Below are 17052 nucleotides of genomic sequence, written 5' to 3'. Positions count from 1 at the left end.
CATTATACCATGCTAACTCTTCGTATTGTTTTCCAACTATACTACAACAGACTGTGGCTGCTTCAGGCTGGGTGTGTGTGAAAAGCACAAGGTTCTTGCCCAGGATCTAAGTAGAGGAAGTCATGAGAACCTTACAAGCAAAATTTGCAGGTTGGTTGGGAGAAGCATTATTTTTTTTTAAGGTATCACCAATGGGGGAGAAGCTTCATTCTAGAGTTATTTGTGATGGCGGCATATCATGGACTAAATTCCACACCTTCAATGAGCAGAACATGTGTGGTTGCTTATTTAGATAATTTATGCCACCTCCCCCCCCAAAATACTGCTCAAAGTGGCTGCCCAAAGAAGCTTGTTAGATCTGTACCTAGCTAAATGCCCTAGCTTGCTTGCTGGTTGTAAAGCCTAGAACAGAGAAGAGGAACCTGTAGTTCTCCTGATGTTGGTGGACTACAATTCCCACCATCCCTGGTCACTGGCTATACTGGTTGGGGCTGATGGGAACTGAAGTCCAACAACTTCTAGAGGGCCACAGATTCTTCTTTGCTTGCTTAGGTGCATAAATGAAAGGCACAGAAAAATGGCTCAATTTGCACTTTCTGGTATGTTTTAAACAAACAAAAGGCACTTAAAAATTAAGTCATCAGAGGTATTCTTCCTTCCTACATGAAGACTTCACAAAGTCAACAGCAGAATGTGGGAGAGGCCTTGTCGTTGGACAATATTTCGACTCCTCTGGAATTACTCTTCTGCACTTTTTGCTGCCTTCATGAGAAGGGTCACAGCTCATTAGCAGAGCACCTGGTTTTTCATGCAGAAGGCCCTGGGTTCAAACCCTTGCCTCTCTAGTTGGTGGGGAAGCCATGGCTCTCTGCTTGCTTTTGGACTCCAGCTCCCATCAGTCTCAGCCAGCATGGCCAATGGCCAGCGGCGGAGGAAGCCACTTGGGAGCCTAGGGTGGCGCACCCAGTGGGCGGACCGTTTGGTCAGCGCGGAGCCTGCGGGCACCCAAGCCACTGCTTCTCTCCCAGGAGAGATGCATGGCTCGGGCATGCTGCAGGCCCCGCAGTGAGTGCCGCCTGGCATTTTGTCACTCCCCTCAGGGGGTTCAGAATGCCTGTGTTCAGAACATCAGAAATGACGGAGCTGAGAAAGCAGGAACAACAGGAAAAGTCTACATTTATCTGGGTGAGAATCTTAGCCTGCAGACAACAGGCTGCATGAGGAAGCTGTGGTTTTTTCTGTTTATCATTCCAGCCACATTTCCCTCACCTCATCGGTCATCTGGTCAGCACGCTGCTGCATTTCTTCCAACTCGTTGCGCATGTCAGCATCTTCGGCCATTTTGGCTGTGGGTGTGTGGGCTCGCTCTCTGCGTCAAGCAAATTTCCTTGGTCCTGCCAACAATCCTAGAACACAAGAAAGAAAGAAAGAAAGAAAGAAAGAAAGAAAGAAAGAAAGAAAGAAAGAAAGAAAGGCATAAATTCAGTGAAGCGCAATCAAACAGGTTTCACTCTGGACCTTTGCGTGCTATGATGATCATTTTGAAAATCACCATTAGATTAGTGGCCTCACTCAAACAATTCTCTTCTGGATTATCCGTGCGTCAATGCCAGGTATTTTCAAAGAACACTCTTAGATTACTGCTTTCACCATCAAATCATTTGACTGTGCCAGGCAATTCTTATGAGCTAGAGAACAGTCGTAGATTGTTCCCAAGGTGATGTTGTTCTATTTCTGGGGTATTAGTCACTCTCTTGAATAGGAACCCAAATGTTTGCTTCCTTGGAGCAATCACGAAGAAGAACTGATTCATTTCTGTTTTCTAAAGACACCAAGTCAGTCTCTTCTGGAGCTGCCACTCCGGGGCAAAGTGACTGCAAGGAAAGATCTCACCAACAACGTTTTACCTCAGATGGTCAGACCTTTATTCGAAGTTGGTGACATAATTAAAACAGCCATTTCTAAGGAACAGAATGTACCACAAAGCCCCAACTGTTCCAGTTCCCCAAGCTTCAAAACTTGAGTAGAAATGGTTGGACTGTGGGTTGGGTCTTTGTCCTGCCTGAAAGTTGTCTCCACTGAAATAAGAAATATGGGGACATGTCCTTCTCTGTTACCCCTTACACCCTCTGGAAAGGATAAAGCAAATTGCTTGATAACTTATGAAGTAATAATAATAATTTATTTATACCCCGCCCATCTGACTGAGTTTCCCCAGTCTACTTCCAGTCCATGTCAATTGCTCATTTTAAAGTCTGTTCCAACCCCCCCCCTTTCCATGTTATTGTGCAGAATTTTAGAAACACTCAAATCCATGTGAAAATGTGTATTGAAAAAGGAGGTATGAAACAGGTCTGGTCACATTGGAATGCGAGCTGATCATATTCCTTGAGCATCATTGCCATGCTTGCAAAGCTGCTTTCCATAATGCCTTCTGATCAAAATGTTCCCCACTCCACTTCACACTGAGGAAGAGCTTCTGAGGAAAAGCAGCAAGGACCCCCTTCTTTTTTCTATGACACAACATGGGAAGTCCCATAAACTCCTAATTGTGAAATTTCACTACAGTGGTGCCTTGCTAGACGAATTTAATTCATTCCACGGGTCTTTTCTTATAATGAAAAATTCGTCTAGCGAATCCTATAGGAAGGCATTGAAATTTTTTTGAATTTTTTTTGCCCATAGGAACGCATTAATTGAATTTCAACGCATTCCTATGGGAAAACGCGATTCGCTAGACGAATTTTTCATAAAACGAATTCGTCTAGCGAGGCAACCTCCGCTCGAAAAATCCTTTCGTTAAGCGGAAATTTCGTTAAGCAGGGCATTCGTTAAGTGAGGCACCACTGTATTGGCATAAACTGATGAAGCACACCTGTTGTCAGGGACCGTGCTGATGAGGGCTGCACAGATGAGGAATGGTGGGAGCCGCATCCCCTGCTCCTGATCAGGATCCTGAATCTTCCCAGGAGCAGTGGGACAGTATAGATTTGGAACAGTGGTTTGCAGAGGGACATAGTTCAGAAAAGAGAAGTTGGGAAGAACTGGGTGGTGAACAGCTAGGAGAAGAAGAACTGGGAGAGAGAGAGTTAACAGACTCACTTTCGCTGGAAAGCGTCTGTCTGCTCAGCCCAAGGTCAAGGAGAGCAGATAAGGTGGCAGCACAGAAAGCACAGTTGTTGTGAGATCAGGTTGCCAGACGCAGAAGTGACATGGATGACTAGGGGGGAAGTGGGTGGAACCCTTAATGGGGAGCACCTTCATCCCTTGGAATGGATTCTTTGTTCTCTCGCTGTGATCATTAAAATTCTAACTGGTAAGAGACTCATTTCTCTTTGTTCTACTTATCTACTGCCAAAGGGGGGGGGGGGGAGGAAGCTGAATCCCTGAACTGACACCTGTCTTCTATAAGGACTGAAGTCATAATTTACAGCAGTTAAGGCTTCTTGGGAGAAAAGCAATGACAAACCTAGACAGCATTTTAAAAAGCAGAGACATCACCTTGCCGACAAAGGTCCATATAGTTAAAGCTATGGTTTCCCCAGTAGTGATGTATGGAATTGAGAGCTGGACCATAAAGAAGGCTGATCGCTAAAGAATTGATGCTTTTGAATTATGGTGCTGGAGGAGACTCTTGAAAGTCCCATGGACTGCAAGAAGATCAAACCTATCCATTCTGAAGGAAATCAGCCCTGAGTGCTCACTGGAAGGACAGATCCTGAAGCTGAGGCTCCAATACCTTGGCCACTTCATGAGAAGAGAAGACTCCCTGGAAAAGACCCTGATGTTGGGAAAGATTGAGGGCCCAAGGAGAAGGGGACAACAGAGGACTAGATGGTTGGACAGTGTTCTCGAAGCTACCAACATGAGTTTGACCGAGTTGCGGGAGGCATGGAAGACAGGAGTGCTTGTCGTCCTCTGGTCCATGGGGTCATGAAGAGTGGGACACAACTAAACGACTAAACAACAACAACAACAACAACAACAACAAAGGCTGACCCAGCTCTCAGACAGCATCTAAACTACTTAGTTGATAGGATGAACTCAGCATCAGGGGACTCCTCCGAAACCTGTGCCCCTCGACAGTGAGAGGATTTCAGTTTATGAAATCGCTTTTCCTCGATGACGCATCACCACTGTGGGAGAGAGGACTCTTCTCACTGAGATGCATATGTTAATTAAATCTGAACAAGAGGCAATTGCCTGGATGTTGACATAACCGCTATCTCACAGACATGACCAAACAAACCTTAAATAAGCCATCAAGCACTATATCGGAGACTCATATTTTCAAAACTGTATTCCACATGAATGTATTTTCAGTGTCACCTCCACTTCAGAAATAGCTCTGCAGCAATCTGGCTGTCAACAGGAAGATTCTACTCTTTTAAGACCCTGTGTGTTTGAGTTTTATTTTGTTTGCATCTCATGTACTGCGTTGATGGCAGCATGCTTTAAAATGCTGCATAAATTTGGTAAATAGCTGAACATCTGATGCGGCTGTCGGCTATTGTTTCCAAGGCGCCTGCACCAATCAGAAGCTGTGCCTTGGTTTTCAAACATTTCGGAAGTCAAATGGACTTCCAGAACGGATTAAGTTCAAGAACCAAGGTACCACTGTATTTGGCGCTTTTGTTTTTGCTATTTATTTTGCGTTTTTGTTTTTGAGGCTTTTTCGGTTAATTTGTTTTTGTGACTGTGTGGAACCCAGTTCAGCTACTGATTGATTGATTGATTGTGTGACTGCGGAAATGGATAAAAGCCCCCCATCCAAACAATGACTATCATTAGTGCAGCTAAGAAAAACAATTAATTTTAATTTTTATCATATACAATACTGTCTGATTTATTTTATAGTACAGTACATTGATTATTGCTTTCATTTTATGAATCAATGGTCTCATTAGATAGTGAAATTCATGTTAAATTGCTGTTTTAGGGGTTGTTTTTAAAAGTTTCAAACGGATTAATCCATTTTGCATTACTTTCTATGGGAAAGTGCGCCTTGGTTTTGGAATGCTTTGGTTTTGGAACGAACTTCCGGAACGGATTAAGATTGATAAGTACCACTGTGCTTTAGTTCCTGAATTTCTTACACATGTTGATAGTTTGCTCAGCTTAACAGATACTTAGTCGACTGTATTTGAAAAGGGAGGTCTAAGCCCCTACAGTCCAAAGACAATTGGAAAGCTTTTCCCATTTCGTTCCTCCTTGCAGAGAAATATTTGAGGTCAATTTGGGAAATGGCTTCAGTATTGTTCTCCTGTACTATTTCAGACACATGGTTTATATAGTTACAGGTAGGTAGCCATGTTGGTCTGCCGGAGTTGAAACAAAGTAAAAAAATTCCTTCCAGTAGCACCTTAGAGACCAACTAAGTTTGTCATTGGTATGAGCTTTCGTGTGCATGCACACTTCTTGTATGTGTGTTTACCTTGTACGTTTATGCAGTGCTTTTTTCTGGGGGTACACATACCCCTAAACATTTTGTGAATCTTTGTACTTTTGTCCATTTACTGGTGATTTTCTTGAGTCAAAATGAGAGTACCCCTAAACATTTTTTTAAAGAAAAAAAGCACTGCATTTATGAACATTTGAATTATGGTGCTGGAGGAGACTCTTGAGAGTCCCATGGACTGCAAGAAGATCAAACCTATCCATTCTGAAGGAAATCAGCCCTGAGTGCTCACTGGAAGGACAGATCGTGAAGCTGAGGCTCCAATACTTTGGCCACCTCATGAGAAGAGAAGACCCCCTGGAAAAGACCCTGATGTTGGGAAAGATGGAGGGCACAAGGAGAAGGGGACGACAGAGGATGAGATGGTTGGACAGTGTTCTTGAAGCTACCAACATGAGTCTGACCAAACTGCGGGAAGCAGTGGAAGACAGGAGTGCCTGGCGTACTCTGGTCCATGGGGTCACAAAGAGTCGGACACGACTAAACGACTAAACAACAACAACAAATTTTATATTTGAGATTCTTATAACAGAGGTTTTACTTATTCCTAGAAAAGTAGCTTCTGATGAGCTGTAGCACCCAATCCAGCTCCTCAGGGGTCAGAACAGCAGAAGTGTTTTGTAATAATGTGGATTGCTCTGGCAAGGTTGTCCATGTTTGTAAAGCACCACAAATGATTTCTTTAAGAAAAGGGGATTGTATACCAGTATTTAGTTATAATTAACGATGCCCCACAGGAGGCCTGGCTCATCTTTATTTATAGAAACAGCAGAGCAATTCAACAAGGTTACTCATTTGCAAAAAGTACGTTGCACAGAAGAATAATTCCAGATTTCCAGCTAGGGACCCTGCAGAATCTGCACAATTTACTACTAATTGATATCTTTGCAATAAATTGTCTTAATTGCGTGCAATTAACGTTACAGCTGTGCTGTGGTGCATAGGCTAGGGAAGGGAGAGACAAAAAAATGTCTCAGGTAATGATTCTGAATCTCTGTTTGATGCTTAAAGCATCAGACAACCACTCATCATAGCAGCTAGAAAAATAGTTTCTCTTAGCGTTAAGCCAAAAATGGGGGAATGATGGTGACAACATCTTTCAAGATCATTTCATCATCCATGAATTAAGCCCCCAGGTTGTGGGTATTTTTTAAAAGACTCCTTTGTGGAGGGGTGTGAAATTGTAATGGAAATGGTTTATTGAATATTTACAGATAAAGTGTAAACAGATAAGGACATTGGCAGGAATGGGGGAAATTATCTTGAAGACCATTGTAAACAGTTAAAATCATTAGTAGGATTGGAATATCACCTGTAGTTTAAGGTTAAATTCTGGACATAATGGGAGATGTAAAAGATTTGGATTATCATAAAAGATGCGGGAGGAAATGATTAATAATAGGACTGAGAAAATGTTCGAACAAACATTTGTAAACAAAACAAAACACAGAAGCCTTCCACCTCGGTGTTTTGTCCATAGACATCCCAGGTGATAAAAAAAATGATATTTTTATATGCAACAACAGCAGTGAGAATGCTGGTTGCCAGAGATTGGAAGGGAGAGAAAACCTCATCAAAGGAGGAATGGCAGATAAAAATGTTTGAGTATTTGGAACTTGCAAAAATGACCGAAATAATCGGGAATCAAACCTTCCAAAAGTTTAGAAAGGAGTGGGAATGTTATAAAGGTAAAGGGACCCCTGACCATTACCGGTAGGTCCAGTCGTGACCGACTCTGGGGTTGTGGCACTCATCTCGTGTTATTGACCGAGGGAGCCGGCATACAGCTTCCAGGTCATGTGGTCAGCATGACAAAGCCGCTTCTGGCAAACCAGAGCAGCCCACGGAAATGCCGTTTACCTTCCCGCTGTAGGTATTTATCTATTTATCTAATGATCTATTTATCTACTTGCACTTTGGCGTGCTTTTGAACTGCTAGGTTGGCACCAAGCAACGGGAGCTCACCCCGTTGCGGGGATTCGAACCGCTGACCTTCTGATCGGCAAGCCCTAGGGCTCAGTGGTTTAACCCACAGCCCCACCCGCAAAAAAAAACATTGTTCCCAACTAAAATCTTTATTTACCTGGACTAATTTTCACAAATTGCATGATTGATAAATATTGTATTGGATATAACATAGATGATGGTTAAGGATGCAGTCAGCACCAAAACTTTGAATTGTGCTCGGAAACGTACTGGGAGCCAACGTAGGTCTTTCAGTCATCAGTCTAGCTGCCGCATTCTGGATTAGTTGTAGTTTCACCAGATCTGCCACCATGACTAATTAATAGTTTTGCCAATGGTGATTTGAAGTTTGCTTTGTCAAAATTTGTCACTACTTTTCTGCTGAAGAAACAGATGTTCCCACTGGGAAATGATAAGCAATGAAATGAAAAGGATGTTTAAAATAACCTTTGTAACAGCAACAACCAGAAGCTTTTCCTTTGGGAATTATAGGGACAGAACTACCTAAACTGTACAGAAACCTATTCATTTATGCGACTACTGTGGCAAGAATGTTACTTGCCCCAAAATGAAAAGAAGTTCCAGCAAAGGAAGAAAAACTTATGGAATATGCAGAAATGGCGAAACTTACTGGAAAAATAAGAAGTCAAGATAACAAAGTTTTTATAAAAGAATGGAAATGGTTTATTGAATATTTACAGATAAATTGTAAACAGATAAAAACACTGTCAGGATTATTGCAATAACCTGCAGTTTCATAAGAGTATATATTTATAGAAGATGAATAAATGAGAAAATTAAATTAATTTGGATATGCAAAAGATATTAAAAATAAATTTAAGGAACCACAGAAAGAGGGGGCAGGAAGTCATGTTTTGAAATGTCAAAATGATTGCAAAACTATTGAAATGTATAAACTTTAAAAGTGTAAAAAAAATTTTTGGAAAAAAAACACCAAGAAGAAGACGTTCAATTGGGTGCCAAACTCATTTGCAAGTGATGTTGCCAAGTTTCTTTGACTGCACAAGAAGGACAACCCATTATCATGTGATACATAGGACCCTCAAGAATAGATTTTTGGAAGAGAGGTTACCTGAATTCTAGCTTCATGTTACCAAAATTACTGAGTTTCCACTCAGCTTGCCGATGAAGCTATATTTGTGCTGCTACCATTTGGTGGTACATATTTTTGCAAGACAGATTTTTCAGCAACGACTGCTGTGAAGATGAAATACAACAGCAGGCTACATATCAATAATGATCTGAGACCATGGTGACAGCCATCAAACCCTGCGATGACCTACTTGTTGGCAAAATGCAAGCTCAGCCATCCTGCTGATACTTGCCCAAATGGGACTTCATTGTGATATATATATATATATAGTTGGTTATATATAACATTGCTTGTGTAACCATTTTTAGAATAAACCATTTTTTAGATTAAACCAATTTTATAATAATGTTTTATAGCTTACAAGGCAATATCCTGCAATTGGGTGATGGGGGTTCTGACATTCCCATCAAAATAAATGGCAAATAGCTTTGTAAGTGCTGTGCACATTCATTTTTCACTTTTTAGTGTTCTATACTATCGTTCCTTCTCTCTTTTTTTCTGATAATAATTTTTATTGATTTTCAATTATAATCCAATAATAGCCTCATTTTAACAATACCAATTTATAATACAATTAATAATATCAATCATTCAACTACCAAATTATATAATTTAGATAAGGTGGCCCCCACATGCTAGAATTGATGATTTTCTTTATTTCTGCATTCTAAAATCTTATTGATTTCAATTGCATTCCAGCCAGTGCTGTGCACATTTCAAGAAATTCCACATTAATAGGGATACCAAAAAAATTGTTGCTTGGATGCCTCAAATAATAGTTATAAAATAGAAAGTTAAAATCTATGAAACTGATGGCTGGCAAAGACCTAATGTACACAGTTCATGTGACAATAAATCATCAGGTCACCATAACAAGTAAATTTGGGCTTGGGGGTTGCCATTCCGAAAAGGTTTGGAGCCAATTGGTTCATAGCACTGCTCACCACAGTGGGAGAAAATGGAACAAAAAAAACATTTTATTGCCAATTTGTGAGCTTGAGACTGTTCATTGGCCATTTACGGGTGCGAGTGCCTGTGGGATTGTAGCAATTTGCGATTTTAGCAATCGTACGGTAACCTTTGCGGGCTTGCAAGATCAAAGGCTTAAACAGAGAGAACAAGTTTTGATGGATTTAATAATGGAATACTGAACGGTATAGTTTTTGTAAAATATGCAGGGATTTATGATATGTAAAATGAAGCATGGAAAGAGAAGAAGGGAAGTCACTGATATCTTGAGGATGTAAAATGAGTGTTTCAAATTGTAAAACAGAAAACTATATATGTATATCTATATATACAGTTCTTTTTTCTGGGGGGACGCACATGTTGTGAATCTAAGTTTGGCCTCATTGAGGGGCATTATTTCAATATGAGTAGGAAAATGAGAGTACCCCTAAACATTAAGCACTGTACACACACACACACACACACACAGAGAGAGAGAGAGAGAGAGAGAGAGAGAGGTACCTTGGTTCTCGAACGTAATCTGTTCCAGAAGTTTGTCTGACTTCTGAAACATTCAAAAACCAAGGGGTGGCTTCTGATTGGCACAGGTGCCCCAGAAACTATAGTCGACAACCACAACCATTCCGGGTTTTCAGCATTCGGGAGCCAATTTGTTCATCAACTAAGCCATTTGAGAACCAAGGTTCCACTGTATATAACAGGGGCCGGCAAGGTTTACCTCGCCTGGGCCATTTCACTCCAGCAGAGATCCCTCCATGGGCTGGATCGCGAGCATGCGTGAGCACCCGTGCCTGCGATTTCCGGTGTCTGCGTCTGTGCAGACGCAATTTCCAGCGCAGCGGAAGTGAGTCACTGCGCTATGCTGGACCGGTTGAGCGCAGCGCGAGGGGACTCGTTGAGTGGGTGGCTCGGTTCGGGGGCAGCTCATGGGCTGTTTAAATGACCCCTGTGGGCCGCTTGTGGCCCATGGGCCTTAGGTTGCCAACCCCTGGTATATATAAATAAAGAAATCAAAGGGATTGAAATAACCCTTAGTATTGGGAGGGGAAACCTGGTGTAGAATCTTACTCCACACATTAATTCTGAATCACACTAAAATTGCCGAGTTTCATCTGGTTCATACCAGATGGATCTACCCATAGATAGATGACCGTTCCCAAGTACTGGAAAGCACTCCTAAATAGTGCTGCACGCCTTGCTCTCTGCTATTTTCCCTAGCTAGAAAGAGTTTTCAAGCAGCAGATGCCAAGCCACTGGGGGCAGAAGCTAAGTCAGAGAGAAGATCCGGCGCTGGGAAATTCATTTCCCACCCTCAGGGTAGCTGTGGTAAAGACCTATGGCACAGAAATACTCAGTAGCACAAGGGAGAGTATAAGAAGTCTCTTCTCGGTGAGAAATATCCTTTGTTCACTCTCCATCTGTGGAACTGCAGGCTGTGGGAAATTTAGGTCCCTCTTCTCCTTCTGTCACTTCCTGGGGGATAAAAGGCTATGATGCACTCCACTGTTGCAAGCCAAGAGTCCTTTTCTCCTTGGCTCAACAACCCCTGGTAAAATTCAACAAATAAATCTATGCAATGGATCCATGGCTCAAGCCCTAAGCCAGGGGTAGCTAACTAGATGTTGCTGCAAAACAGTTTCCACCTCTTCTGACTCTTGGTCATGCTGTCTGGTGCTTATGGGAGCTGACATCAGGAATGCCTCAGGTTAGCTCTCAAATGCTCAATGCATCATATATATTAGGTCAGGTGCTGAGCTCTTTTTAAAGAGCTCTAGGTTGGGCTGATGTCAATGTAATCTGACCTCTCTGAGCACATGATCAAATATTTGATTACTCATAACTCTTGTAATGATGCTATTGTTGATGCCAGCAGCAATGTTATCATGGAGTCAACTGTAAAGGTAAAGGACCCCTGGATGGTTAAGTCCAGTCAAAGGCAACTATGGGGTTGTGGCGCTCATTTCGAAAAGAAGAAGGGGGGAGGTTACGTCATCACATGCTCAGCAAATGGAGAAGTATTCCGTTAAAGGTTTCCGGGGGTGGAGCTTGGTTCAGAGCCTGGAGAGGTCAGGGCCGTAAGGCATGCCCCAATGGTGGCCAAGAGGAGTTCCGGTAGATGTACATCGCTGGGCTCCTTACTGGTGGTTAATTTCTCCCAGACTCCAAAACATGGGTTGGTGTCAGATATAGTCGGTTAGGTTCCAATGCCTAAGCCAATACCGCTCAACATCCGTAACCAATAAAGTTGTGGCCTTATTCGCCCACTTAAAATCTATCATTTGTGTCTTGTGTCTTATTCTCACAGGGAGCGAGGGACATTGCCACACAACAGGGGATTCGAACTGCCAACCTTCCAATTGGCTCAATGGTTTAGACCACAGTGCCACCTGCGTCCCCTACAAAGGGCTTATCCACACGTACTTTTCTTCAACTCTTTCCAGGTGCAGGTTGCGCTTTAAAGCTCTGTGCCTGAGTGTTTTTTCCCCTTTTGCTCCAGAGTGTTTCCCTCAAAAGCCCGCTCTTTAAAGCTCAGTCGGCACAAACAGCAATCCACAGAAATCCCAGATAGACGTTTGCTCCAACTGAACGCTAAAGAGTGAGCAAAACACACACAAAGCATATACTTGGACACAGAGCTTTTAAGTGTGGACCTGCCTGGATAGAGGAGAGTGGATAAGCCTTAGGTTTTAGTCAGAGTAAACTTGCTGAACATAATTAACTTAATTTAGGCTAGTTCATTAATTTCAATGGGTCTACTATGAGTAAAACTTAGTTGGCCCACTCAGTCCAAATCCCAGTGTACTTTTTTTTAGCTCACACAACTGGTTGGAAAGACCACAGAGCTCATCTGTTTCTTACTTGATGCAAAGAATGCTATGGCCCTCATTCAGCCCAATAGTTTTGGATGGGGATGTTCACACACAGCTGCATCAAATGTGTTCAAGGACACTGAGATGACATGTAAGGCATATCCAAATGCGCAAATTTATCAGTGTTGGTTATATGTGCATTGAAGGCATCTTCCACCTGCAGTAAACGGGGTGAATTTCTGCAGCAGTTCCAATCTGCTATCTCTCCTTGAAAACCCCCAGTAACAGCAAACCGCAAAATTTCCTGAATGTTGTTTGTACACAGATAAGAGGGTTCAGACAAAAGGATGCACCTCACCCTGAATGCCTCATAATTGCTGTGTTTTTCTGCTTTTGTTTTTAGCATCCAAGTATTTCAAATGGGGACGCGGGTGGCACTGTGGTCTAAACCACAGAGCCTAGGGCTTGCCGATCAGAAGGTCGGCAGTTCAAATCCCTGCAACGGGGTGAGATCCTGTTGTTTGGTCCCAGCTCCTGCCAACCTAGCAGTTCGAAAGCACGTCAAAGTGCAAGTAGATAAATAGGTACCGCACTGGCAGGAAGGTAAACGGCGTTTCCATGCGCTGCTCTGGTTCACCAGAAGCAGCTTTGTCATGCTGGCCACATGACCCAGAAGCTGTACGCCGGCTCCCTCGGCCAGTAAAGCGAAATGAGCGCCACAACCCCAGAGTCATCTGCGACTGGTCCTAACGGTCAGGGGTCCCTTTACCTTTACCTTTATTTCAAATGTATTTAAACCTGCAACCTTACAACAATCATGTAAAGCAGGCAACTATTATTGTGCCCATATTGCAGACACCAGACTGAGGCTGAGAGAGAGTGACTTGCAGAGAGTTCAGGACAGTGAGAAGAGTCACATTTGGAACTCCCTGAGTCATATGCTAAACTGGTTAGCATGTAATATTAAACTAGAGCACCATGCAGCTGCCCCGAGTCAATGCAATGCTTGCTTCGTTCTTCCCTTGATCCCATATGCCTCAAATTGTTTATTTTATGGTTTGGTCCCAAAACAAAGTACGCCATGTCCCCAGTGAAATTCTATAGAGGCTACTCATCAGTTTTCAGCCTAAGAATGAAAGGAAATCAAACAAATACTTTACAGCCAAGCAATCGAGTGCTGCTCCTTTTATTATGAACATGAAATTTGGATAGTATTCTATTAATGCTCAGTTTTCTTCCTTCCCAGATACTGTGGTGTTACTCCACAGTTCATCTCTCTTCCCACATCAAAGGAAAACAAGAATTAATAATCCTGGCAGGGCAACCCGGCTGAAGTGTGTGCGTGCCTTGCAGGAAAGTCAAATGAAGTACTGTAATTTTCCACAGCAAAACCAGCACATTGGATAGGCAAGGTTCTCTTTTAAAAGTCCAGCCCCTTTCAAAGCATGCACACATGGGCAGCATCAGCAAGACAGAGCTGCCTTGGGGATATTCTGTTAAAAGGCAATGAAGACCCACACCCAAATACATTTTAGCTCTGTCGCCTGAACAAACAGCGGATATTTTACTTGTGTGCTTTATTTGCCCCCCCACGATGTTACGTTTTCTTTTTCTTTTCAAATGCACGCATTGCGAGTTAAGACAGTGCTTGTCTTTTTAAAACATCGTCAACGAGAACAATATAGAAGCCTATGGCACCCCAATCTCTGAGCGGTGGGAGATTCCAGGGTCTGTGTTTTCTTTTGGAAATGAGGAGCACCAGAAACGGTGGTGTCTTGAGGATATATGGTTTATTCACAGATATATGCAACCTAAGCCAGTAGGGGCTCCTGGCATCAACACTCCAAGGGGGTCCCATTTCTCCCATAGCTGCAGCCTTCGATTCAAACAGAAATCAAACATTGTCCTCTCTCTCCAGCGTGCCGTTTCCCCTCTCATTCACATCACGGCCCCCAAACTCTGGCATTGTCTGTTAAGGGAGGGAGCCCCCACCCATTTGCCATCTAACACCGAGCCCCTTAACCCTTTGTTCTCTTACTGGCCCATTGCCCAGGTGATCGGCTCACTAGAAAGCTAGCCTGGTTATATTTTAACCCTGGATCCAGGGGGCAAAAGGGTATTGCATACAGCCTACTCCCCGCCCCATTCCCCCACTCATACCGGCAACATAAAATAATTCCAAATTGACAACAACAGAGAACTATTATTTTTGCTCTTGTATTTCGCAGAACGGATGATTAACAGCTCTCTTCCTCCTCTCTCTTTTCCAGTCTCCACTTCATTACCTGAAGCATAACCTGATGTTCTGGCAATGTGGATCTCTTTAGCTAATCAAACAAAATGTCATTGCAGAATGGCTGCTGTATTTTTTAATTATTTTTAAATGCAGTGAAGAGAAGAAATCACCACCACCCTTTGTGTTTTCTAAGCAGCGGAGCCACACACACACACACACACACACACATATATTCATATTAAAATTACATAATAATACAAAATAATATAATGTGGAGCCACTAATATTATGATGTAATAGCAGAAGGAGCTTAAAAATAAATCCACCAGGAGAAAACATGCACACACCTTTGCATATGAACACACTCGTGCTTGTGCATATACATGTGTGCAAACACACACACCCACACGTGCAAAATGCACACATACACACACGGAGGAGGCTTTCCACTAACATCTGATACATACCCACACATGTGTGCTAATGCATAATACTGGCTGACTCCTTGTGGCGGGTGTGTTTGTGTGTGTGTGTGTGTGTGTGTGTGTGTGTGTGTGTGTGTGTGTAGCTTAGGAATGGTAAACAGCAACGCAAGTCGTCCCCCCATGTTAACTCTGTCCTCGCCATCTCCCTTCAGCCACCAGATGTGACTTTGTTTTAATTGAGCCTTGTCATCTTACAAAGCCAAACGAATGCAGCGGCGTACAGTCATGACTAATAAGCAGGATCTGAGTAGCTCTGTGACAAGCCCCGAGGCAAATGAGTAAGCACTAAAGGGGAGGGAGGGGGGAGGGAACAGGCAGCTTCCACCCCCTTGTGCAGCCTGCACGGAGGCCTGTCACATGGACCTTCTCCGTGAACTGTGAGAAGCAACTCCCTGAATCCCTCTGGAAGGCAAGATCACATGCCAAACCTTTCACAGAGCTGATGTGTAGATCGGCAGACAAAGTCAGCCTGCAGAGTCTCTCCCCCCCCCAAGCTTTTTCTAAAATCCTGCAATTGTCCCCCCCCGTCCCCCCCACTGCAACCAATTGAGTAATCCTTGGCTGACCCACACAAATGTGTGTCCATTCTTGAGTGCAGGGGTAGCCAATGTGGTGCCCTCTGTGGGCTTAATTCATGCATGAAGGGGTTAAGACCATAGACTAAGTTGTCCTGCCAGGGTTAGCTAGGTCACACCTCCTCTCCTTGGGCGAGGAAGGGTTACCAAACTCTTTGTTCTCCTACTTCCACCATGTGAATCCTACCAGTAAGGAGGTCTAAGCTGGTGGCTTTACTGCTTTAGAACCTAAGTTCTACTGCCTGTCTTTTCTTGCTGCTGCATGGAAAAGCACATGATTCTGACCTTTGAAGAATCATTGAAGAATCTTATCATTTCCACCCCTTGACATCTGACTGGAATGGTCCCAAGAGTCTCAGAACCCCTAGATAGACAACACATTTGCTCAGTGCTCCCCCCCTCTCTTAAAAAATGTTTAGGGGTACTCTCATTTTGACTCAAGAAAGCCACCATACAGTAAATGGACAAAAGTACAAAGATTCACAAAATGTTTAGGGGTATGAGTATCCCTGTGAACCCCCCCCCCCCGGGAAAAAAGCACCGCATTTGCTCATTCCATTAGTTGTTGGTCCAGGCAAAGTAAGCAAACATTCACCAACGTCAATGGTTCCCAACGTGATCATTAAACAGCAACGGCTTGACGTTGGAAATAAAATACCTGGTTCTCCAGGTGCGACTCATTAAATAAAAGGTACAAATGATTTGATTTAGGCTTGCCACCATCCCTTTTGGCAGGCATATTCATCCACTTGAATGGCAAAATCATATAAGCATTCACGCCAATCCGTTAATTGGAGGTCAAACTGCTCCTGCAATAATGTTTCGGAGCCGAGACCGACGACTGCATAGAAACCCGTAGCTTTGCTATTCATACACATTTGATAGCGTTTGACATTTGTAGGCTGACTAACAAATTATATTAGCCATAGGAGTGTTCAACAGAGCCCTGCAGACGCATAATTCTTATTTGCTCATTTCCAAAGCCCGGTGCCGATTCACTCCCCTGACTTCTGGTCCTCAGCTACGGCACGCATCCTGCTCAGCAATGTTAATATGAAGAAGTCCCAAGAACCACACACATGTTTTTTGTTAGCCCCCAAATGGAAAACGAGAGGGGTCCCAACTAAAGAAGAATGGCAACTTAAACTGATAGACTACGCGCAGCTTGCAGACTTAACATATAGAATAAGAGAACAAGAAAAACATACGTTTAGAGAAGATTGGAAAATGTTTATTGAGTATATGGGGGGGGGAAATTGTGTACACCTGAAAACTCTGGCAGCACTAAGAAATATTCAACAGTGTAAATAACATTTGATGGATATATTAATGGAATGTTGAATATTAAACAGCCCTGTTTAGGGAAGTTTTTAATGACTGATGTTTTAATGTAAGGTCGGCATATTCATTCCGCTAGAGGAGATGGAAGTTAGATCAGCA

At 43.0% G+C, this 17052-nt stretch overlaps 1 protein-coding gene across 2 annotated transcripts in view; it reads right to left on the bottom strand.

Moving 5' to 3' along the window:
- Window positions 1–17052, bottom strand: part of SNAP25 (synaptosome associated protein 25) — a 76166-nt gene that overhangs the window by 24399 nt on the left and 34715 nt on the right. For both annotated transcript variants that reach the window (XM_035110082.3, XM_088665597.1), the window contains exon 2: window positions 1270–1406. In XM_035110082.3, coding sequence (XP_034965973.1) covers window positions 1270–1341 — 72 coding nt within the window. In that variant the 5' untranslated portion in view covers window positions 1342–1406. The remainder of the gene's footprint in view (window positions 1–1269; window positions 1407–17052) is intronic.

Source organism: Zootoca vivipara, chromosome 3 (genome assembly GCF_965207765.1).
Source record: "Zootoca vivipara chromosome 3, rZooViv2.hap1.1, whole genome shotgun sequence".
In the NCBI taxonomy this organism is placed as follows: Eukaryota; Metazoa; Chordata; class Lepidosauria; order Squamata; family Lacertidae; genus Zootoca; species Zootoca vivipara.
This window is presented reverse-complemented; position numbering and strand designations above follow the sequence as displayed.